This window comes from Herpailurus yagouaroundi, unplaced genomic scaffold (genome assembly GCF_014898765.1).
Source record: "Herpailurus yagouaroundi ecotype Mexico unplaced genomic scaffold, PumYag 28, whole genome shotgun sequence".
Classification (NCBI taxonomy): Eukaryota; Metazoa; Chordata; class Mammalia; order Carnivora; family Felidae; genus Herpailurus; species Herpailurus yagouaroundi.
This window is the reverse complement of record NW_024412376.1, coordinates 110,478,060-110,504,129: the sequence shown is the minus strand read 5'-3', so window position 1 is coordinate 110,504,129 and position 26,070 is coordinate 110,478,060. Positions and strand designations below refer to the sequence as shown.

At 37.8% G+C, this 26,070-nt stretch overlaps 1 protein-coding gene across 4 annotated transcripts in view; it reads left to right on the top strand.

Annotated features, from left to right (window-relative positions):
• SLC4A4 (solute carrier family 4 member 4) overlaps positions 1-26,070 on the top strand; it is a 304,579-nt gene that overhangs the window by 232,035 nt on the left and 46,474 nt on the right. For all 4 annotated transcript variants that reach the window (XM_040481605.1, XM_040481622.1, XM_040481596.1 and 1 more), the window contains 2 exons: positions 3,061-3,131; positions 18,820-19,011. In XM_040481605.1, coding sequence (XP_040337539.1) covers positions 3,061-3,131; positions 18,820-19,011 — 263 coding nt within the window. The remainder of the gene's footprint in view (positions 1-3,060; positions 3,132-18,819; positions 19,012-26,070) is intronic.

Sequence of the window (26,070 nt, the reverse complement as noted above, 5' to 3'; positions counted from 1 at the left end):
ATCCTGGTTTAGTTCACTGGTGGTCTTTATTATGTCATTCATCTCACAAAAAAGGAGGATATCTTGGATATCTTTCTCCCTCACTCTTACTCCTTGTTTTTATGTGGAAAAGTCTGTTGTACAAAGACCTTCACTCTCTTATGACAGGAAGCTCATAAAATTGCATCAAAGAATCTTGCTCAGGAAGAGGAGTTTCCCAGACACCATCTAAATAGTGCCTGTGATTTCACATAGACTGCTTTCTTCCGAACACTCAGACCAGTGTGTCAGACTAGACACATTTCGGGGTGTGGGGGGGGGCGGTTGAAATTCACATCATCTAACATTGGAGAGTATTATCCCACCTTGAATTCTGTTACCACAAAAATCAATTGCTGGCTAGGAAAAGAAAGAATGCTGAACAAGATTTTGGTATCAGTTCTACTTCTGGTTGACTCTTCTACAGTCCTGGGCAAGAAACCCGGCATATCTTGTTTCAGAGTCCCATTCAACATAAAGCAGGTATAAAAGTATAGCTTGTTTTTAAATGAGCAAATGGAATAATGTAAGAAAATGTATTGTAGGCTTTTTAGAACAAAATAGTGCTAAAAATCTAGGTTTTGTTAACAAAAATGTACTAACATCTTCTTTCTTTTGGGAATGAACTCATGTTTGGTTTTATTGTTTGGGCCAAGCATCCTTTAGCCTATTTTGATTCTTTCTGTGACCTGTGCTGAAACAGAATAAGAAAACAGGTTGCGTGTGTGTTTTACAAGGAAATAGGGATGACCTAGCAGTAGATTAAAAGTTTAACAATTCTAGAACCTTCAAAGATCAGAATGGATTCCAACATTGACAAAGACTAGGGCTCTAGCTAAATATTTTCTCCCTTTTATTTGTTTTCATTATTTCATTTCTTTTGCCTTTATCTGCCCTCATTCATTTGGAGTCATTAAATGTTCCCTATTCTAGCCTCATTTATTGACATTAAAAGATATTTTCATTTTATTGAGGTATAGTTGACAAAAGTATAATGTATTTAAAGTGTACAAATGATGATTTCATATATGTATACATTATGAAAGGATTCCCACCAAAGTTAACTAATACATCCATCACCTCTCATTTTTATTTTATTTTATTATTTTATTTTACTTCATTTTATTTTATTATTATACTTTATTTTATTATTTTATTTTATTTAGATCCTCAGACCTTATTCTTCTTATAACTAGAAGTTTGTATCCTTTTACTGACCTCTTTCTATTTCCCCATCCACCATCCCCTCCAGCCCCCAGCCCCTGGCAACCACCATTTTACTCTCTCTCTTTCTATGAGTTGTATTTACCTTTTATTTTTTTTAGCTTCTACCTATAACTGACACCATACAGTATTTGTCTTTGGCTGGCTTATTTCACTTAGCATAATGTCTTCCAGGTTCATCCATATTTTTGCAAATGGCAGGATTTCCTTTTTTTTTTTTTTTTAAGGTTGAATAATAAATAAATATTTTTGAGTTCCTGTTAGTGCTGGACTGGGCAGATTCTGGGAAAAAGCAGTGAACAAGACATGCCCTTTCTGTTATGGATTTTATATTCTAAATTTCAACAATCAAATCTATTTGTTTCTCGTTAAGAGCTTATGTTGGTAGGAACTAAAATACGGCAAACTAAAAGGATAGTCTAGGGGCTTGGGGGCAGGAGGGGGCAGGCAAGAGGGGACCAAATAATAGCAGTTTGGATGTTAAATGTGATGCTCAAAGACAAAAACCTAAATGTCATTTTACAATATCTCCATAAATTAGGGATATTCTCTCAGTAACGATTTTATAATACATAAAACTTCAGGGGCACCTGGATGCTCAGTCAGTTAAGTATCCGACTCTTGATTTTGGCTCAGGCCATGATCTCACAGTTCTTAGGGTTGAGCCCTGCATCAGGCTCTGCACTGGGCACGGAGCCTGTTTGAGATTCTCTCTCTCTCTCTCTCTCTCTCTCTCACTCTCTCACTCTCTCACTCTCACTCTCACTCTCTCTCTCTCTCTGTCCCTCCCTACTCTCTCTCAAAATAAATAAACAAACATTTTAAACAAAAACCAAAACAAAACAAAACAATCAGAGTTCCTGGATAGCTCAGTCAGTTAAGCATCAGATGCTTGGTTTCAGCTCAGGTCATGATCTCATGGTTCCTGAGTTCAAGCCCTGTGTCAGGCTCCTTACTGGGACCCTGCTTGGGATTCTCTCTCTCTCCCTCCCTTTCTCTCTGTCCCTCCCCCACTCACACTCTTTCTCTCAAAATAAATAAATAAACTTTAAAAAAACAAAACAAAAAACTCATGCAATAGGAAAAAGGCTTATTTGATAAAAAGTTTTAATTATAGAACACCTTAAATAATATGTTTTAATTTTAGGTTCAAAAATTTTAAAATAATGAAATATTTCCAGGAAGAGAGTTGGTTTAATAAATAAGTCACATTCCTCAAAAAGCAACCTCTTAATAAATTTACAAATCATGGCAAATTTTGTGATAATAATTTTAAAAATTAGATTCAACATTTATTACCATTATACTTATATAGTTTATTATGTGTTTGAAAGACTTTTTGTTTTCCCACATATTGCAAAGATATACTCTCTCATATGCAGTCCAGATTTTCAAAAATCCCAAATTAGTTACTTCTTAACCAGTGAAAATCTACTTGTGAGATTTGACTGTACATGAAGCCCGTGATCAACTTACTCACTTACTAACATCCATTTTTCCACCAGACAAAATACAGTGAATGCTTTTTTAATAACGGAGAAGTTTTCTTTTTCTTTTTTTTTTTGAAACCTGAAACAAATTGTAATACCATTTCCTTAAATGTTTGCCATTGTTTCTTTTCAGATTAAAGTACAACAGATGTGTCTGAATCTTTGCTAATTTTATCTAGGTGAAAGGTGAATACAATTATAATAAAGAAAAATTCATTGTGCTTTATGGTGGTGTTGAAGACATTTTTCGTGCCTGGCCCAGCTTTTTTAGATTTTGAGTTATGAATTTAGGTCATTTTTATGGTAAAAGATTGTCTTTTTCTTACAGTTAATATCTCAATATCTAATGACACTACACCGGCTCCAGAGGATTGGCCAACTGTTTCTTCTACTGACATGGTAAGTGACTTAATATTTCAAACCACTTGTGTATTGTATAATCTAATTATAATATTCATAACATGATGTCTCCTACCCTTTAGCAACCTGAACATGAACACAACTTCAATAATCAGTGATAGCAGGACAGAAAAAAACACTCTCCTTGCTGTAGTCAGCCTTTTTTTTTCTTCTCTTCTCTTTTCTCTTCTCACTGTAGTGAATATTTACTCCTACAGCATGCTTTTTAAACCTTCTTAGGAATTTAACTACTATATCCATTCATTGTCACCTTCAAATATCTTCACAAGGAAAAGTGAGAGAAGTCAAAAAAGAGAGCATGGTATCCTCTGTGTTTTAGTATGATTAAAAGTTCTTCTGACTACCAAATGGTGTTGTATTCTCCTCACTAAGGGTGATTGTAGCAGGACATTTCCCCTGTCGCTTAGAAAGGACTGTGCCTCTGTCACATGATATCCTTTCCCATGTCTTGTAACCAAGAATCTTTAAAAGACTAGAACTAAGCTTTGAAAATGAGCTGTTTTGCATAGAAGGTCACACACTGGAAGGAGACTTTGTTTTGAAGAAAAAGGGAAAAGTGCTATTTCAGACTTCTAATTGTGTTCCTTCTACGCTGGATATGGAATCTTACCAAAGAATATCAATCTCTCGGTTATAAAGACAGAAACCATAATACCTTGTATTGATAGAGTGCGCATCTCTCAGGAGACCAAAACAGTTCTGCAGATATTATGTAATGAGTGCCCACAACACCCTTTCAAAGATGATGTTTTGTATCTTTCCTGGGCAACTCTCACTTGACCCTGTTTCTCTCTTGTTTTCATATTCTGTGGCTCTCTTGACTTTTTTCCTTACTGTTAAAGCTGTCTCTGATTTCCTCCAAACTTTGCCTCTTTATTTGGGTTTGATTATAAATGTGTGTGTGTGTGTGTGTGTGTGTGTGTGTGTGTGTGTGAGAGAGAGAGAGAGAGAGAGAGAGAGAGATGTATATATGTTTTAAAAGCCACATGCAGAAAAGAGACCAATTGTCAGTCTTTGAGCCAGCCATCCTATTGCCTAAAATAATTTGATTAAAATACAGAGAAAAACAGTTCCTTCTAGACTTTAAATAATTTTAATTAAAGTCTAATTAAAAATTTAAAACATATATAATTAATTAAAACCATAAGTTAATTTGCAATAAAAATTAATGAAACACTTTCACTGACTTAAAAAGAGATTATTTCCAACTTAATTCTTTTTGTAACTAATCAAGGAAAGCTTTAGAATTAATGAATTTTTAAGCCCTGTCTTTGGGCAAAATTCTGGAGTGACTCTAGTAATTGATATGTAATTATAATAAGATGTCACTATAAGATTTATGGAAAACAAATGGAAGTTGTTGTTGACTTCTGGTATGACTATGATAGAGGATATAAAGGCACAATAGTGATTACAATTGAGCTACCATTTATAGGGCATCTAGTAGAGAGACCAGGTGTCTTATACGTATTATAACCATTAACACAAACTACCAGGTGTAATTATGTTCATTTTATAGATGAGAGAAACTGCAGCTTTAGAAGGTAAATCACCTTTCATGGTCTAGGTCACATAGCCATAAATTATTAAAATAAAGATTTCAACTGAAATCTGAGTGGTTTTAAGACCTGTGATATTTCTAGTATGCCATGATACTTCAGTGTTTGCAAGTAGAAATGTTTACCCTTTCAGTTCTTACGAATGCTGTATGCTCCAGGGCAATAGTCCCCTTAGTTGCACACCTTAATTAAAATGTTAGGTTGCTATGTTCTTCTCTAGAGAAGAAATTAGGAAAAAATGTGTGTATATGTGTGTATGTATATAATCATGAAGGACAACTTTTATTCTGTCCTTCATTTTTCCTTTTCTATCCGTATCAGTGCTTTTAGGTATACTTTGCATAGATAGACGCACACATAAATACATACACGCAATTTGTATTTATATGAGATCAGAAATGAATATTAAAGAGGTAATATGATTTATTATCACCAGCAATAACTACCACTTGTTGAGCACCTACTAGGGGCCAGGCTCTTCATATGACCTGTCTAGAATCCTCACAATAACTTTTAAGTCACTTATGTTACCTGTATTTTATGGATGAAACAGAACCTTAGAAAGGTTAACTGTGCCTATCGTCAGTATACGTAAAATCAGGATTTGAACTCCAGGCTTTCAAATTCCAGAATCTGCCTATTCCCATTACTTGAGGAATCAGAATAGTGTCTCATGTAGAAGGACTTACAGGTGGTGAGTTCTCCTGTCATACTGCCCCTTTTCAAATTCAGGGCTCCACTATTGAATAGGTTGTGGTAACTTCTCATTTTCCCATTTGTAAAATGGTGATGATCATAGTACTTTATCTCAAAGATGCTATAAAAGCCAAGGGAGTAAATAGGCAGGACTTAGCTTAGTGGCTGGTACATACTCATCTCTCCATTCAAGTTAGATATTGTTCTTATTCTATTTAGGTATTACAATCATTCCACTAGGCCATGTTGCTGCCGTAACTCAGGTTGGTGGAGAAAAGAAGTTGGATGCCACTGCTCTGACAGGGGACTGGGCCCTCTCTGTGTTTGGCCATGCTAACTCTGCTCAATCTTTCCTGGGACATTCAGTCATCAAGGATTTAATTTCCTTCTTTTATCCAGCCATAATTATATTATGAAAGCAAGTGCTGTAAAAGTGACATGCCACCCTGGGGCACCAGCAAGGCTCCCTGTCACAAGGCTCAGAGTATACTCTGTCAGAGGAGGGAAGGCATTTTCTCTTCCGCTTCATTAGCATGAAGACAGCTTTTTTTTCTTCATAGTAGTATGGGAGTGTTTTCAGGGGGAAAGAGCAGGAAAAATGGGACATTAGAGCGTTTAGACAGATTGAAGCTCTAGAATAACCATCCCTCAAGATGAAAAGGCAGGTTTTCCATCATTTCTATTCATTGTTGGAATCCTTGTGTCTTTAATTCTTCTCACCTTCACCAGTGTTCCTGTAGATTTATTGGTGGGCATATCCCCTCAGCCTGCAGACAAAATTCTGTTAAAAGTTCCTATAAAACTCTGAGACCAGCCACAGCCTCTCCAACTGTATCAACACAATGAGCCTTAGAGTCGGCTGGCTTCCACTTACCCACTCTCAGAGGGAGAGACCAGATTCCATAGTCGAACATCAGGGCTTTTCCAGGGAGGTGACTGAATAGATTACTTTTTGTTTTTCACATTAGATTCTTTTTTAAAAATGATTATCAAATTGAGGTATACTTTAAAACATAAAGTTCTCACATGTTCAGTGCAATGAATTTTGGTACTTTATATACTCATGTAATCATCACCCAAAACAAGATGCATGTAGAACGTTGCCATTATCCCAGAAAGTCCCATGGGGACTGCTCTGTGTCTTGTTTATGCCTAAGCTTCTGAGCCATGGGAGACCTTTCTTTGCCCAACTGCTCTGCCCCAGCCTTCAGAGGGAAGAAACCTTAGCCCTTTCAGGAGTACCTGAATGCCTCAAAGGGCTTTTTCTCCACTCTTCTGTCCTGCTTCCCATCTTAGGAAGTGGATTTCTTGCATTTGGTAGGGACTCTGTCTAAGGGATTTCTCTCAGCTCTCCTAACATCCTACCTTTTTGTACAACCTGTGCACCTTGGCAAAGACGATGAGAAAATTTGGTGGATGGATGCAGGCTCAGTCTAACACCGAGGGCTCCTTGGAATTCTGGTCTGTCACCCCAGTCTTCATGTAGCCATTTAAAACTCCTTAAAGATTTGGCTTATTTCTCCATACCTCCATCTATGGTAGATTTATCTTCCACAGGCCACTGTGGCAGGCATATGCAGCCATGGATTTTTTTTCTCTCTTCCAGGAAGATCTTGTAACTTCTTAGAATTTATTCAAGTTTGTATATATCCTCATATCTCTGACAGATTTTTAAAAACTATGATTTTTTTTTTTTACCTTATCCAGATTGGTTGGATAGGTTGGAAGTGACTCTTTCTTTCTTTCTTTCTTTCTTTCTTTCTTTCTTTCTTTCTTTCTTTCTTTCTTTCTTTCTTTTTTTAAGTTTTTATTTAAATTTTAGTGAGTTAACATGCAGTGTAATATTAGTTTCAGGTGTACAATATAGTGATTCAGCACTTCCATGCATCACCCTGTGCTCATCATGACAGGTGCATTCCTTAATCCCCATCACCTATTTAACCCGTTCCCCCCACCCACCTCCCCTCTGGTGGCCATCAGCTTGTTCTCTATAGCTAAGAGTCTGTTTCTTTACCCTCCCTCTTTTTTCCTCTTTTGCTTGTTTGTTTTGTTTCTTAAATTCCACACATTGAGTGAAATCATATGGTATTTCTCTTTCTCTGACTGACTTATTTTGCTTAACATAATGCTCTATCTCCCTCCATTGTCCCAAATAGCAAGATTTTGTTCCCCAATAGCAAGATTTCGTTCTTTTTTATGTCTGATTAATACTCCATTGTATATACATACACCACTTCTTTATCCATTCATCAGTCGATGGACACTTCGGTTGTTTCCATAATTTGGTTATTGTCGATAATGCTTCTATCATTCTATAAATATCTATATTTATAGATATAAATATAAATATCAGGGTGCATGTATCTCTTTGAATTAGTACTTTTGTATTCTTTGGGTAAATTCCTAACAGTGCAGTTGCTGAATCATAGAGTAGTTTTATTTTTAACTTTCTGAGGAACCTCCATACTGTTTTCCAGAGTGGCTGCACCAGTTTGCATTGCCACCAACAGTTCAAGAGGTTCCCCTTTCTCCACACCCTCACCAACATTTGTTGTTTCATCTGTTCATTTTAGTCATTCTGACAGGTATGAGGTGATATCTCATTGGTTTTGATTTGCATTTCCCTGATGATGAGTGATGTTGGGTATCTTTTTATGGGTCTATTGGCCGTCTGTATATCTTCTTTGGAATGTGTCTATAATGTCTTCTGCCCATTTTTTAACTGGATTATTTGTTTTTTGGGTATTAATTTTGATAATGTCTTTATAGATTTTGGATACCCTTTATCAGATATATCGTTTGCAAATATCTTCTCCCATTTCATAGGCTGCCTTTTACTTTTGCTGATTGTTCCCTTTGCTGTGCAGAAGGCTTTTATTTTGATAAAGTCCCAATAGTGTTGTTTTGCTTTTGTTTCCCTTGCCTCAGGAGACCTATCTAGAAAGAAGTTTCTATGGTTGATGTCAAAGGGGTTACTTATTGCCTGTGTTCTCCTCTAAGATTTTGATGGTTTCCAGTCTCACATTTAGGTCTTCAATCCATTTTGAATTTATTTTTGTATACGGTGTAAGAAAGTGGTCCAGTTTCAGTCTACCTTCTATATATTAATCACAAGCAGAAAACCAATTAGTTTTGATATTTCACAATAACACATACAACTCTAGACAACACAGCTCAAATGTATCCTGTAGTTCATAAAGTAAGTTGAAAATTACTATAAATTTGCCTACCCACTGCAGGGAAAAACCCCTAAATGAGTACATTAACTACTTAACCTTGAGACTTCTTTCTGTAGCATTACCTTCATTTATATTTATTTCAAAAGGTGCATGCATACTTTACTAGTTGATACTAAAGAGAGCAATACAAAAATCTTCCATTTTATTTATTTTATTATTTTATTTTATTTTTTTTTTTTTTGCTTATTGTGTAACCTAGTGAAGCATATCATGTCCAATGGAGATGCTGTTAATCAAGAAACTGAGAACTATTATTGTCTCATAAATTCTGCTTGGCAGTCAGACATGGAAGCAAAAGTGCTTTCATTTGATGTACCTTCAGGGTGATTTTAGGAGTTAACATTCATTTTCATGGGAAATAGAATGTCATATTAATCTTCTTATGCGTAGCATCTTTGTGATTTTCTCTCACTGAGAAAGTCAAGTGCAAAAACCATTCTGTCCTTAAGTCCCCTTGAATATCACATGTTCCTACTTCTATTTATTTTTAAAAAATGTTTGTTTGTTTGTTTGTTTATTTATTTTGGATGGAGAGACAGAGAGAGAGAGAAAGAGAGCCTGCACAAGCAGGAGAGGGGCAGAGAGAAAGGGAGACACACAATCTGAAGCAGGCTCCAGGCTCCAAGCTGTCAGTGCGGAGCCTGACACAGGGCTTGAACCTGTGAACTGTGAGATCATGATCTGAGCTGAAGTTGGATGCTTAACCAACTGAGCTACCCAGGTGCCCGTTCCTACTTTTAAAAATATAGAAAAAAAAATTTTTTTTTTAAATATTTCTTTTTTTTTTTTTTAATTTTTTTTCAACGTTTATTTATTTTTGGGACAGAGAGAGACAGAGCATGAACGGGGGGGGGGGGGGGAGATAGAGAGGGAGACACAGAATCGGAAACAGGCTCCAGGCTCTGAGCCATCAGCCCAGAGCCCGACGCGGGGCTCGAACTCACGGACCGCGAGATCGTGACCTGGCTGAAGTCGGACGCTTAACCGACTGCGCCACCCAGGCGCCCCAAAAATATAGAAAATTTAAAACATGCAGTGAACTACGGAGAATATTGTACAATGAACTTCCATATGCACATCACCTAGCTTAAATGATTGTCAACATTTTGCTCATCCTCTCTCACATATATATCTCCCCATTTTGTCTTTGGGGAGGATCCTATAACATTTTAAATTTTAAAATTCATCCTTTGGTATACCTTATACGTTTAAGATTTACAAACAAATCTGTTCAGTGTAAACAGGATAATTCTCTGGAAAATGAAATTCAGAAAAATAGATTGATATCCCTTTTCACAAGATTGACCTCAGTTAAGATCCTCAGCAACTTGGTCACTTGGTCCCAATTCTCTTATATGTATATATATATTTTTTCTACCTATTTACACAATCAGCCTTCTTTGGCTCACCTGGTCTACTCACTGTTGGTTTCTCCACATGGTAGGCACTCAATAAATTTTGAATAAAGAACTTGCTAGATAAGTGAATGAAGCATTGTATGTCCCCAAATCAGCATCTTTGCTCATGGTATCTCCTTGTCTAATGCTTTACCACTTTGTTTCTGCCAATGCAGAGAGAAATACACATATAAAGCTTGTCGCTTTCATTCCCTTGGCTTTTGTTACTTTCTTTGTCATTCTTTTTTAGTTTTGTCCTTCTGCCACTCTTACTGTTCTCTTTACCCTTTGGAGTATGAGAGTTCTACAAGGACCAGTCTTTCTTTCAGGACTTAGTTTGAATTTTGTTTTCTCTGTGATCAATGAAACTGATTAGCTCTTTTTCTGATCTACTTACTAATCTCTATACTGTTCATTTAGACACTTTCTTGTACTGCCTTGCATAATTAATATTTTAGCAAACATATTGTTTCTCCCAGGAACCTTTTAAAAATTGTTTTTGTTTTATTTTTCTTTATTGCTGCTGTCTTAACACTATCTTAGTTCCTTTATGTAACCAGGACCCAATGCATTTTGTTTTCTTTTGGCCACATTTTTCTATTTTCCACATGCTGCTATTGTTCAAAACAGCCTGTAGCTAACTGAAACAGCATCACCAGAGTTAGCAAACAAAACAAAAGACAGAGGGTCCCAGTTACATTTGAATTTCAGGTAAATACCAAACAATTTTTTTAGTATAAATATGTCCCACATATTGCACGGGTCATACTTACACTAAAAATATTTTTCATTGTTTATCTGTATAACTGGGCATCCTGTAGTTTATCTGGCAACTTTAAATTGAAAGTTTATTTTACTTTAATTTTGTTCCCCAGATAAAAAGGGTAGATAAATTAGTAGATATCTTCCTTGAATATGTCAGATAGCTGGATCCTGATGAATGATTTAGGTTAGCTAAAATTTCTTTGGAAGCCTGGTGTATTGTAAATTGAACCCTGCCTCTGTCTTGGTCTGTTCTTTCTTAGTTTTTAGTGATACACAGTCCCTTTGGTGTTAGGGCTCTATACTTCTGTTATATCTAGCCTTTACCCATCCTGGTACAAAGAGTTGCTAAAACCCTAATCAGTCTCTCTCTTACTTAATCTTTCACCTTCCTTTATCCATTCTTGATTTTTTTTCCAGCATGCCCTTCTTCCTTCTACCCCCATAGCCTGGTTCTTTCTCATCTACCACAAACACCTCAGAAGTCCTCATCAGCCCTGAAGAACGTGCCTTGATTTTATAGTGCTCACATGCTCTAGCCTATCCTTTTGCTACTGTTTTTTTTTTTCAAAAGTATTCTGAAATTGCCATTTCAATTTTTCTGTTCTCCCTTATTTCTCAACTGAGTTCTCTCTTTTGAACACTCCCTCCAGTATTCAATATTTATTTTTAAGTAATGTCTACCCCAACATGGGGCTTGAACCTACAACCCTGAGATGAAGAGTCACATGCTGTACTGACTGAGCCAGCCAGACCCCCCTAATTTTGGACATATTTTGAGATCATTTTTGCCGTAATGTGACCTGTGAGAAAGAGGAATTAACAATGACTTCAGGGTTCTCTGTTTTTAGAATCTAGAAGGATGAATTTGCTATTAACAGAGATAGGCAAGATCCTAGGGGAAGCAAGATTTAAGGAAGGATGAGGAGTTAGTTTTGAACATGTTAAATTTATTTTATTTTATTTCATTTCATTTTATTATTATTTTTTAACATTTATTCATATTTGAGAGACAGAGACAGAATGCAAGCAGGGGAGGAGCAGAGAGAGAGAGAGAGAGAGAGAGAGAGAGAGAGAGAGAGAATCCTAAGTGGGCTCCAGACTTTGAGCTATCAGCACAGAGCCTGACACCAACTCAAACCCATGAACCATGAGATCCTGAGCTGAAGTAAGATGCTTAACCGACTGAGCCACCCAAGCACCCTGAATGTGTTAAATTTAAAACGCCCATGAGGATTCAAATAGGGATATAGTTTACTAAGAAGTAGTTACAAAACAATGAATCTCTCTGAATTGGGGAACATTTGCTGATGAGTTAACAAATCATCGTTAGCCTTGCAGTCATGAATTTGCTCTTAGAATAAATGAAAATTGGAGTGCAGCTGACATACATAGAGCATGGCGTACTATGATGATGGAATAACCTCACTTATAAAAGCACCAGAGCAGTAACATCTGAAGCGTCGTTGCTTCACTGCTTCCTCTGAGGTTCTAATGAAATCTGTGGTTGCTTTTCCCAGATAAATATACATGCAAACAATGTTTTACATGATATTTCAGGGGACTCAAGGATTTCTTTCTTCTTGGGTCACTTAACATCTGTGCTGGACCTGTCCAACACAGTATTTGCCCTCTTTTAGGAGCCAGTGTTATTTGGTTGTGTGTTTTTTACCATGACTTTCTAAGCAGTAATCAGAGTGGTTTGCATGTGAAGAGTACTATTTATGTTAGAGCATTTTCCGAAGCTATGATCACCGTGACCTTTATGGTACTCTTTTGCAGCTATCCTATCAGCAGTTGCACAGGAAAGTGAAGTTAATTTTTTTTTCTGGTTTCCAATTAAATCGTGGTAGAGATGAGATTGAAGCCCATGAGGGTGTTTTCTCAGTCTCTTGCTTTGATGTATGTTCAGTATTTCCTTCAAATTAATTCTTCGGGAGTTGCATGAACCTGGAGAAGAATCATTTACCTGTTTTTGCTTGTTCTATGACTTACCACAGTTTGAAAATTACAAATGATCAAAACCAAAGCTGGAGTTTTTTGCCATTTTTTTAAATTTAAATTTTAGCTAACATACAGTGCAATATTGGCTTCAGGAGTAGAACTCAGTGATGAATCACTAATATACAACACCCAGTGCTCTTCAAAACAAGTGCCCTCCCTAGTAACCATCACCCATCTAGCCCATCTCCCACCCACCTCCCTCCATGAACCCATAGTTTGTATTCTATCATTAAGAGTCTCTTGTGGTTTGTTTCCCTCTCTTCTCTCCCCTTCTTGCCATATGTTCATCTGTTTTGTTTCTTAAATTCCATATGTGAGTGAAATCATATGGTATTTGTCTTTCTCTAACTGATTTATTTTGGTTAGCATAATACACTCTAGCTCCATCCATGTTATTGTAAATGGCAAGATTTTATTCTTTTTGATGGCTGAGTAATATTCTATTGTATATATGTACCATATCTTACTCATCCATTTATCAGTCGATGAATGGGCTGTCTCCATATTTTGACTGTTTTGGGTAATATTGCTATAAACACTGGGGTGCATGTACCCCTTCGAATCTGTATTTTTGTATCCTTTGGGTAAATATCTAATAGTGCAATTCCTGGATCATAGGATAGTTCCATTTTTAGTTTCCTAGGGAACCTCCATACTGTTCTCCAGAGTGGCTTCACCAGTTTGCATTCCCACCAACAGTGCAAGAGAGTTCCCCTTTCTCTGCATCCTTGCCAGCACCTGTTGTTTCTTGTGTTGTTAATTTTAACCATTCTGACAGGTATGTGGTGGTAACTCATCATAGTTTTGATTTGTATTTCCCTGATGATGAGTGATGTTGAGCATCTTTTCATGTGTCTGTTAGCCATCTGGATGTCTTTGGAAAAGTGTCTATTCAGGTCTTCTTATTTTATTTTATTTTTTTAACTCTCAAGTTAGTTAACATACAGTGTACTCCTGGCTTCAGGAGTAGAATCCAGTGGTTCATCGCCTACATATAACACCCAGGGCTCATCCAAATAACTGCCCTCCTTAATGTCCACCACCCATTTTCAACACCCCCCTACCCCCATCAACCCTCAGTTTGTCTTCTGTATTTAAGAGTCTCTTATGGTTTGCCTCCCTCTCTGTTTTTATCTTATTTTTTCTTCCCTTCCTCTATGATCATCCGTTAAGTGTCTTAAATTCCACATATGAGTGAAATTATGTGATATCTGTCTTTCTCTGACTGACTATTCATGTCTTCTGCTCATTTCTTAACTGGGTTGTTTGGTTTTGGGGTGTTGAGTTTGATGTGTTCTTTATAGTTTTGGATACTAATCCTTTATCAGATATGTGATTTGCAAATAATCTTCTCCCATTATGTAGGCTGCCTTTTAGTTTTGTTGTTTCCTTCACTATACAGAAGCTTTTTATCTTGATGAAATCCCAATACTTTGTGTTTGCTTTTGTTTCCCTTGCCTTTGGTGACATATCTAGTAAGAAGTTGTTCTGGCCAAGGTCAAAGAAGTTGCTGCCTTTGTTCTCCTCTGGGATTTTGTTGGTTTCCTATCTCACATTTAGGTCTTTTATCCATTTTGAATTTATTTTTGTGTATGGTCTAAGAAAGTGGTCCAGTTTCATTCTTCTGCATGTCACCATCCAGTTTTCCTAGCACCATTTGTTGAAGAGACTGCCTTTTTCCATTGGATATTCTTTCCTGCTTTGTTGAAGATTAGTTGACCATATAGTTGGGGGTCCATTTCTGGGTTTTCTGTTCTGTCCCATTGATCTATATGTCTGTTTTTGTGCCAGAGTCATACTGTCTTGATGATTGCAGCTTTGTAATTAGCTTGAAGTCTGGAATCGGGATGTCTCCAGTTTTGCATTTCTTTTTCAGGATTGCTTTGGCTATTTGGCATCTTTTGTTGGTTCCATACAAATTTTAGGATTGTTTGTTATAACTCTGTAAAGAATGTTGGTGGTATTTTGATAGGGATTGCATTAAATGTGCAGATTGCTTTGGATAGTATAGACAGTTTAACAATGTTTGTTCTTCCATTCCATGAGCATGGAATGCTTTTCCATTTCTTTGTGTCCTCTACAATTTCTTTCATAAGTGTTCTGTAGTTTTCAGAGTATAGATATTTTACCTGTTTAGTTGGGTTTATTCTTAGGTATCTTATTGTTTTTGGTGCAATTGCAAATGGGATCCATTCCTTGATTTCTTTTTCTGCTGCTTCATTATTAGTGTATATAAATGCAACTGGTTTCTGCACATTGATTGTATATCCTGCAACTTTGTTGAATTCATGTATTGGTTCTAGAAATTTTTGGGTGGGGTCTTAAAAAATTTTACAGTGAATCAACCAACATCAATAACACTACCCATGAAATAATAATACAAATATAAAAAAATACAAATCAAATAAAAATGTGTAATGTACTAATATGATGAAACATGAAAGATTTATTTATAAGGATAGTAGAAAGTAATATAGGAGTCTTAGGCAAGAAATTAAACCAGGGCAGATACTTTTTCTGTAAAGGATCAGTTAGTATACTTTTTAGGATTTATGGGTCAGATATCTGGTCTTTGTTGAAATTACTCAGCATTGCAGTTGTAGCACAAATATAGTAATGAACATTATGTAAAGAAATGAGCATTACTGTGTTTAAGTAAAACTTTATTCATAAAAACAGGAGTCAGGCTGAGTTTGGCCTATGGGATATAGTTTGTTCAGTCCTGGATTAAACTACTCATGGTAATTTCAGATAAATTATAATTATAAATGATAGATATAGATAGGTGACTTTTAATGAGACAGCATTGTTTTTAAAGTAACATTCTGCTCAGACTAAGCTAGAATTCCCAAGAGAGGGGACTCAGGGTCTGCCTTTAGGTGGGCCAGGGGTAGTGAGAAAGTGCAGCCCAATCCCTCCTAAATAAATAGGGCCGAATATCTCAGTTTTATCACAGTTTTAAATATTGGGGTTCCACATGAAAAGATATTTCACTGATAATAAAATTTGAAAACTATTGGATTAGAATGAGTCTGGAAGTTTTCCTTCCCTTTCTATTTCTTGGAATAGCTTGAGAAGGATAGGTATTATCTCTGCTTTAAACGTCTGGTAGAACTCCCCTGGGAAGCCATCTGGTCCTGGACTCTTATTTGTTGGGAGATTTTTGATAACCGATTCAATTTCTTCGCTGGTTATGGGTCTGTTCAAGCTTTCTATTTCCTCCTGATTGAGTTTTGGAAGAGTGTGGGTGTTCAGGAATTTGTCCATTTCTTCCAGGTTGTCCAATTTGTTGCCATATAATTTTTCATAGTATTCCCTGATAATTGTTTGTATCTCTGAGGGATTGGTTGTAATAATTCCATTTTCATTCATGATTTTATCTATTTGGGTCATCTCCCGTTTCTTTTTGAGAAGCCTGGCTAGAGTCTAAAAAAAAAAAAGAAAACTATTGGATTATAGAAAGTAGTAACTAAAATCTGTAGTTTTCTTTTTTTATGTTCCCTTTACATAGGCAAAGCAGAGTGTACCTCTGAAGTAAAACATATCATTTTTACTGAAATGTGTATGTTTCATAGATAACAAAATGAGATATATTGGAGTAAAAAATAATAGAAATTGTATCTGTGATGATTAAATTATCAGATAATTATTTAAAATTCTACTTTGCGTATTTAAAATTCTACACCACTAATAGATGAGTAATGCTTTGTCTTAATGTCTAGTTTGTTTGTTATCTGAATCTTGCCTGAAGTTTTATGAAGTTAACCTTCAATGATACGAGTTTATGTAGAGTAATAATAACACTGAAGTAACACAGATAATATAGGTTCCTCTCCAGTGATGTTTAAATAGAATTATTTATTAGCTAGATTTAAAGTTTTATGGAAGTGGGAAAAGTGTATATATATATACTGAGAGATCTGGACGTGCTGCCTAAACTTTATACTAAAGTCCTTAGATGGTTGGGAGGCTAAACTTTCTGTATGATGATATAGGGAATCATTTGAGGCCAAAAAAATAGTGATATTGGCATTTTGAGTTGATGTACATGAGAAAACATATCTATCATTTTATGTATATCTGTATATTTTTTCACCTCAACCTGAATCTCTGTAAGAAAATCAATAAAAACTGTCTGTTGGGATTGATTGTCTTAACGCAGCTTACTTCTTTGGGCTATAAAAAAGGGTTCTGCTCATATTAAAGTGCTGAAATGATATTATGGTAAATTTACATAGGCAAATTTACAATGGTAAATTTTTGCTGATCTGAAAACAAAGAAATCTGTTACCTATTATGACCCCTAAACTTTAAATGTGTTCTTCTAAAAACATCCATATGCAGAAATCTGAAAAACAAGATGAGACATGATTAAATCACCTCTCAAAATTGGCATTTGATAAAAGAATAATTATGTGGTTCAGCTGTTTATAAGTTGAAGCTAATATAGAAAAAATATTTCAGGGAAAGACCTAGAGTTTATTTTTTTTATTGACTTATGTAAGCACTTTACCTTTTGAGCTCTATAAAAATATGAACAATTTCTGGTCCGAGATTCTTCTTTTGCACGTGTGAACTTTTATGACTAGGTTACTTAACATCAAGAGAATTCATTGAATAGTAAAGAATGTTGATGATGAGTTTGGTATGAGGTAGAACTCTTGCTTCCAAAGGACAGGAGAAATTTATCTTTCCCTATTTATTTGCAAGGTATTCTCAAATAAACCTTCTGTTAGCACATGACATACTCATTAGCCCTGGACCTAAGAGAAAGTTCAGGATCACAGTGCTGGCAGATTCAGTGTCTGATGAGGACCCACACACTTCCTGGTTCATAGACAGCCTTCTTCTCATTGTGTCTTCATATGGCAGATGAGACAAGGGAGCTCTCTGGGGTCTGTTTTATAAAAACATGAATCTCATTCATAAAGACATCATTCTCATGGCCTAATCATTCTCATGGCCTAATCACTTCCCAAACGGCATCACGTATGATTTTCAACATATTTAGGGGAATTTTGTAGCACCACATTAGTGTTGGTCAGTAACTGGCTGCAAGAGGGCATAACATTTTAGGTGAGGTAGTTCTAATGTGACTGAAGGTAGTTCTCTAGAGAAGTAGGTAAGACTGGGAGCCGCTGGGGGATGAGTACCTTGGTCTAATCCAGTGTGCTAGCAAAAGGATTCTCCTGCATATTAGAAACAGAAAATAGGAACAGGAGTTAGCTGTTCTCAAGAAGTACTGACAACATGACAGCAATTCATGAGATAGAAGAAAATTTGAAAATTGACCCATGAGCTTGAGGTCATGTACCATAGGGATATGCCACACAGGACTCCAAAGCCCATTCTAGTATGTTCCAGTACTGGGTGTACATGCTGTTCACCTGAAGCCCACAAGATAAAAAGTTCTATTTTATTAAGGTATTCAGTTGAAAAAGCAGGGACCATCAGTATTTTTTATAGTCTAATTCCTTAAATCACCAGTCTCTAGTTATTTAGAAAAGAAATAGCTCCTTGGGAAAGTGCTGGGTAGATGCATAGTTAAGCTAATATGACTTTTAGAGAGCATTAACCATAGGGCCGCTTGAATCCAAAGAAGCTGTGTATTGCAAAAGTAAGTACTTTTTAAACAATAAAGGTGTTTTAGAGAGTCTCACATTTTGAGACTTAGGATATTAATGTGTCTCAGTTTACTCTCAGGAAGGTTGACAGGAAAGAAGGACTTTGTGGTTTGTTTCTGTTGAACAAATGGATGATTGTAGGGCTGTAGCTCAAACTAGGTAAGAGATGGCATCATTTTCATTGTGTTTTCAGTAATTGCTAGCCTCCTGGCCCCCCAGTACCAGTTATTCCATTAACACTTCGTCAAGTTTCACCCTCCAGTGGTTACCCTCCAGCTGTTCTACAGAGACTTTCAGCCTAATCCCTACATAGCCCATCAAGTATCAAATGCTGCTTTTGATGCATTGGTGTTCTCTAGAAAAATGTTCATGTTTTTCTTCTTCAGTACCATAATGCTACCTTTGACTGGGCATTTTTGTCGACGAAGAAGTGTTTGAAATACGGAGGAAAGCTCGTGGGGAACAACTGTGATTTTGTTCCTGACATCACTCTCATGTCTTTCATCCTCTTCTTGGGCACCTACACCTCTTCTATGGCTCTGAAAAAATTCAAAACGAGTCGTTATTTTCCAACCACAGTAAGTACCTGAGCTTTAAATAACTTCCATTGAATTTACACAATAATACAATGTTTAATAATGAAAAGTCACCTGTAATTCAACTTTTGCAATTTTGTGCATTTAAAAATTGATTTCCAGTCTTTGTCCATGTGCCTATTATGTATTTTTAACCTAATTATAGTCTGGCTTTGAAAAGCCGTCCATGGATAAATTCTGTCATAAATTCTATCATAATTCGTATTGTACTGAGGGGGAAAAGTGGGATGTACTTTAGTATCTAAAAATGCATGAGTAAGAAAAAAACCTGTTAAATCCATATTTTGAAAATGCATAAGCAAAAACTCTTCATATTAGTAACAGTTTTTATGTAGAATTTCTTGTTCATGAGCTGTACATGTAGTAATTTAGTAGTTGAATTATGGGCTGTGGGAGTAAACTTACACTGTTTCGTTACACCAGTATTGGTATAAGATACGAGCATCATCTGAGCCAAATTTTCCTTCCCATAATGATGAATGCTGTAGTACAGAAAAACAGATAATTGAGCTGTGTTGTGCAGACATCCTGTCTCCCCTTAATATGCTTGGGTGAACATAAAATCAAAACTGTGGTTCATGGAGGGACTACAAGATAAGACCAACATTTAGTTACTGGCGTTTTGTTTTTTTACCTGCAGAGTGAAACTAAGATAATCCTTTGCTTTGCAGTTCAGTTCTCAGTGTTTAAGATGTCAGTTTTTCTTAGGTAATCTTGATTATACCTGATTTTTATCAATGAGCTGCTCTAAGCAGCTAGAATCTCATGAAATCTCTCCCCTTGTGTTTTGTGTAGAAGTGGAAAGACTTTAGAAGACAAGAGATGCAGTTGCTGAAATTCCTTTCTTTCAATTCCTAGGAAATGAATCATCATATATTCACTTTCACCCAGGAAACTTTCTGACTTTTTCTTATAAAAACTGATTTTTCTTATAAAGTTGAAAATAAAGGGAAAGATTGATAACTGTTTTCGTCTGTTTGGGCTGCTATAACAAAATACCATAGACGGGTGACTTATAAACCACAACAATTTATTTCTCACGTTTTTGGAGGCTGGAAAGCCCAAGGTCAGGTACCAGCATGGTTGGGTAAAGGCCTTCCTCCTGGCTCATAGCCAGCACCTTTTCACTATGTTCAAACATGGAGGAAGGGCTAGGGCTCTCTTCGTGGCCTCTTTTATAAAAACATTAATCTTACTCATGAGGGCTCCACCCTTATGACCTAAGTACCTCCCTAAAGGCGCCACCTCCTAATACCATCTTTTTTTGGGGGGTTAGGATCTCAACATACAAATTTGAGGCGGACACAACACTGAGACCATAGCAATAATGAAATGTCCCAAACTAGCTGGCCTAAGGAATGAAAAATCTCCACAAAGTCAAGGTGCCTGGGTGGCTCAGTCAGTTAAGTGTCCGACTTCAGCTCAGGTCATGATCTCATGGTTCCTGGGTTCGAGCCCTGCATCGGGCTCTCTGCTGAATGCTTGCTGAGAGCCTGGAGCCTGCTTCAGATTCTGTGTCTCCTTCTGTCTCTTCCCCACCTCTGCTCACTCTCTGTCTCACTCTGTCTCTCAAAAATGTGAAAAAAAAAATTACAAGAAAAAAAAAAGAAAAATCTCCACAAAGTGAAACATAGAAAGAAGCATTCAATTTAATGTGTCTAAAATGGGCATCACAAAACAGTGGTAAACAGGCATAATTCAGCCTACAGCCATTCTTTGTTTAGCCCATAGTTTGTGAACACACACACACACATGCACACACATGAGGCCTTGGGTGGAGCCTCTACTTTGCAGGTAGTTATTGTCCTCATAACTCTAAGACTTGGCTGCTTTGCAATTTCAGATTAACTGCCTGTCCCTGAAGATATTTGAGCTTGTAACACCAGTTACACAGGGAAATGTGTTAACTTAGTCCACCTTTTCAATGGTATGAGTTTTGTGTGGACCAGATGCCTTGGGTAAATGTCTTTGAGGACAATTGCTTCTTCTCTGTTGAGGTTTTTCCTTCTTAATTATTAATCCATTAGACCCCTCTTTCTCTTCCCCCCGCCCCCGGCTCACACTTGGGGAATTATCACCTTTTTATCTCTTCCACTTGCCAAAGCCTGAAATTATATAGACATAGCAGGTGGAAAACAAGAAAATTTGTGAAGCAATTGTTAGTTGTAATTTACAAAATAAACTAGTTTCATCCTTAAGATAAATATAGATCATTTCAACTGCCTATGTAGACATCACCTTTTTCTTCCAGCAGTAACTCCCAAATTGATAACAGCTCTTCAGACTTAAAGGAATTTTCCCTTTATAATAGCCCAAGCAGGTCATTTCTCAGCATTGATAAATGCTGCTGAGAAAGTTATGAGCATGTGAAAATAGAATAATGATAGCAATCCAGTTTCAATTCCTACTAAGAGGTTTCTCAGCATTGTTTAGAATTATATACAGCAATCATAAACAGGGGGCAGAAAATATATGTGATTTCTAAGGAGCAGTGTTGAGGTGTGTAGGCTTTCAGACCATCATCTCTCCTACTCACTTTATGTTTAGAGCTAAATAATAATAATACATCAATAAATTCACACTTGCGTGAATAATAAGAATATATTTTCTGCTCTCTCATTTGCCAAAATGTGTTTGGACTTAAGCTGTCATTTAGAAGGAGGGTCTCTAAAGATAGGGACCAATAGATTTATAGATCTTTATGCTTCATGTTATTCTACAATAAAAATTTGTACGCTTAAATAGAATAAATTAGACAATCCTTGAATGCTGGGGCAATAATTGAGCCAACTGTTACTACTTCCTCACTCACACCAACAATGCACATGAAATTGCTAAAATCTCAAAGTGATCATGCCGGATGACAGTGCCCCTGTCCTACAAAATGTCCTCTTTTCCTTTAGTGTGAAAGGCCATTTCTCTCTAGCACTCTCATTTCTAAACATTTGTATTTTAGTCAATTAAGACTGTAAACCGCTGGAATTCTGTTTTACTTCTGCATTATTCCTCACGTCAATTAGCACAAAGCTGGGTGCAGACTAAGTACTCCATACTTGATGACTACTGGGAAACAGCAAAATTGAGGGAAAGGCTGAATTTTGTGGAAAGAGCTCACATAGATGGGAGAACCCAGAAGCTCCACCGCCAGCACCGCCATTAACTAACAGTAGCCCTTTGATGGCTAACTGTGGACTTCAGTTATAACACCCAGAAAAGGAGAGCTCAGCTAGAAGACAATTAACATCCTTTTAAGCTCTACAGTTCTGTAATTTTAGAGAGAGTTTGCTGACTCCATCTCCTAAATTAAATGAATTCTCTATTTTAAGCTAGAGCTTATGGCAATGATCAGTACTTACAAATTTCTCAAAATTAATTTTTATCTCCATCTTTATGCCACGTCTGCTTTTACAGCTGCTGCCAACCTCTGTCTGTGGATGATCCACAGTTGTTATATAGCAACTTCAAGATGTGGTTTTTCTTTCCACATGTGAACATACTCATCTTCCTGTATTCCTTATCTCAGCTCATAGTATCATCTACCCTCACAGCCATCCAAGATCAAAATCCCAGAATCATATTTGGTGTGTCAGTCTGAGCAGGAAGCAAATTATACACTCAGGTGGGATGATTTGAGGGGTTTACTAAAAAGCATCATTTCCAAAGTGCAGTTAGGTTTAGGGAACCCATGAGGGAGAATGTAGTGTCCAGTGCTAGGAACAGTGGGTTGTTACTATCCCTGGCCCGAAGGTTGTGCAAAGGGAATGGTTGCTGGACCCCAGAGGAAAAGAGTCCAGAGAGCTGTCCTGGGAGGTAACATGAGCTCAGGCTGAGGGATATAGCCGGCCTGAGGGAGTCTCACAGCAGTACAGCTATGGGAATACGTATTTTGATCTATCTCTCTTTTACTTCTGATGGCCTGCCCAAGCTGCAGCAGGCTAAACCCAGCTGGAGAGGAAAGGGAATCTACTTCAGACCACAGGCCAGTCTCCCAAGGTGGAGAGCATGGTAAAAAGCAGTAGAGAGTTGAGGGAAGATGGCGGCGTAGGAGGACGCTGGGCTCACCGCGCGTCCTGCTGATCACTTAGATTCCACCTACACCTGCCTAAATAAACCAGAAAACCACCAGAGGGTTAGCAGAACGGAGTCGCCGGAGCCAAGCGCAGACGAGAGGCCCACGGAAGAGGGTATGAAGGGCGGCGAGGCGGTGCGCGCTCCATGGACTGGCGGGAGGGAGCCGGGGCGGAGGGGCGGCTCGCCGGCCAAGCAGAGCCCCCGAGTCTGGCTTGCAAAAAGCGGAGGGGCCTGACGGACTGTGTTCCGACAGCAAGCGCGACTTAGCGGCTGGGAGGTCATATGTTAACAGCTCTGCTCAGAAAGCAGGAAGGCTGGAGGACAAAGGGAGGGAGAGCTGCTGAGCCCCCGGACGACAGAGCTCAGTTTGGTGGGGAACAAAGGCGCTCACCAGCGCCATCTCCCCCGCCCATCCCCCAGCCAAAATCCCAAAGAGAACCGGTTCCTGCCAGGGAACTTGCTCACTCCGCACAAACATCCAACTCTGTGCTTCTGCGGAGCCAAACCTCCGGCAGCGGATCTGACTCCCTCCCGCTGCCACAGGGCCCCTCCTGAAGTGGATCACCTAAGGAGAAGCGAGCTAAGCCTGCCCCTGCTGCCCCTGTGCACCTTGCCTACCCACCCCAGCTAAGACGCCAGATCCCCAGCATCACAAGCCTGGCAGTGTGCAAGTAGCCCAGACAGGCCACGCCACCCCACAGTGAATCCCGCCCCTAGGAGAGGGGAAGAGAAGGCACACACCAGTCTGACTGTGGCCCCAGCGGTGGGCTGGGGGCAGACATCAGGTCAGACTGTGGCCCCGCCCACCAACTCCAGTTATACACCACAGCACAGGGGAAGTGCCCTGCAGGTCCTCACCATGCCAGGGACTATCCAAAATAACCAAGCGGAAGAATTCCCCTCAGAAGAATCTCCAGGAAATAACAACAGCTAATGAGCTGATCAAAAAGGATTTAAATAATATAACAGAAAGTGAATTTAGAATAATAGTCATAAAATTAATCGCTGGGCTTGAAAACAGTATAGCTGACAGCAGAGAATCTCTTGCTACAGAGATCAAGGGACTAAGGAACAGTCACGAGGAGCTGAAAAATGCTTTAAACGATATGCAAAACAAAAGGGAAACCACCACGGCTCGGATTGAAGAGGCAGAGGAGAGAATAGGTGAACTAGAAGATAAAGTTATGGAAAAAGAGGAAGCTGAGAAAAAGAGAGAGAAAAAAATCCAGGAGTATGAGGGGAAAATTAGAGAACTAAGTGATACACTAAAAAGAAATAATATACGCATAATTGGTATCCCAGAGGAGGAAGAGAGAGGGAAAGGTGCTGAAGGGGTACTTGAAGAAATAATAGCTGAGAACTTCCCTGAACTGGGGAAGGAAAAAGGCATTGAAATCCAAGAGGCACAGAGAACTCCCTTCAGACGTAACTTGAATCGATCTTCTGCACAACATATCATAGTGAAACTGGCAAAATACAAGGATAAAGAGAAAATTCTGAAAGCAGCAAGGGGTAAACGTGCCCTCACATATAAAGGGAGACTTATAAGACTCGTGACTGACCTCTCTTTTGAAACTTGGCCGGCCAGAAAGAATTGGCACGAGATTTTCAGTGTGCTAGACAGAAAAAAATATGCAGCCGAGAATCCTTTATCCAGCAAGTCTGTCATTTAGAATAGAAGGAGAGATAAAGGTCTTCCCAAACAAACAAAAACCGAAGGAATTTGTCACCACTAAACCAGCCCTACAAGAGATCCTAAGGGGGACCCTGTGAGACAAAGTACCAGAGACATCACTACAAGCATAAAACATACAGACATCACAATGACTCTAAACCCGTATCTTTCTATAATAACACTGAATGTAAATGGATTAAATGCGCCAACCAAAAGACAGAGGGTATCAGAATGGATAAAAAAACAAGACCCATCTATTTGCTGTCTACAAGAGACTCATTTTAGACCTGAGGACACCTTTAGATTGAGAGTGAGGGGATGGAGAACTATTTATCATGCTACTGGAAGCCAAAAGAAAGCTGGAGTAGCCATACTTATATCAGACAAACTAGACTTTAAATTAAAGGCTGTAACAAGAGATGAAGAAGGACATTATATAATAGTGACAGGGTCTATCCATCAGGAAGAGCTAACAATTATAAATGTCTATGAACCGAATACCGGAGCACCCAAATATATAAAACAATTACTCATAAACATAAGCAACCTTTTTGATAAGAATGTGGTAATTGCAGGGGACTTTAACACCCCACTTACAGAAATGGATAGATCATCTAGGAACACGGTCAATAAAGAAACAAGGGCCCTGAATGAGACATTGGATCAGATGGACTTGACAGATATATTTAGAACTCTGCATCCCAAAGCAACAGAATATACTTTCTTCTCGAGTGCACATGGAACATTCTCCAAGATAGATCATATACTGGGTCACAAAACAGCCCTTCATAAGTTTACAAGAATTGAAATCATACCATGCATACTTTCAGACCACAATGCTATGAAGCTTGAAATCAACTACAGAAAAAAGTCTGGAAAAGCTCCAAAAGCATGGAGGTTAAAGAACACCCTACTAACGAATGAGTGGGTCAACCAGGCAATTCGAGAAGAAATTAAAAAATATATGGAAACAAATGAAAATGAAAATACAACAATCCAAATGATTTGGGACGTAGCAAAGGCAGTCCTGAGGAAAATACATTTCAATCAAGGCCTATCTCAAGAAACAAGAAAAATCCCAAATACAAAATCGAACAGCACACCTAAAGGAAATAGAAGCAGAACAGCAAAGGCAGCCTAAACCCAGCAGAAGAAGAGAAATAATAAAGATCAGAGCAGAAATAAACAATATAGAATCTAAAAAAACTGTAGAGCAGATCAACGAAACCAAGAGTTGGTTTTTTGAAAAAATAAACAAAATTGACAAACCTCTAGCCAGGCTTCTCAAAAAGAAA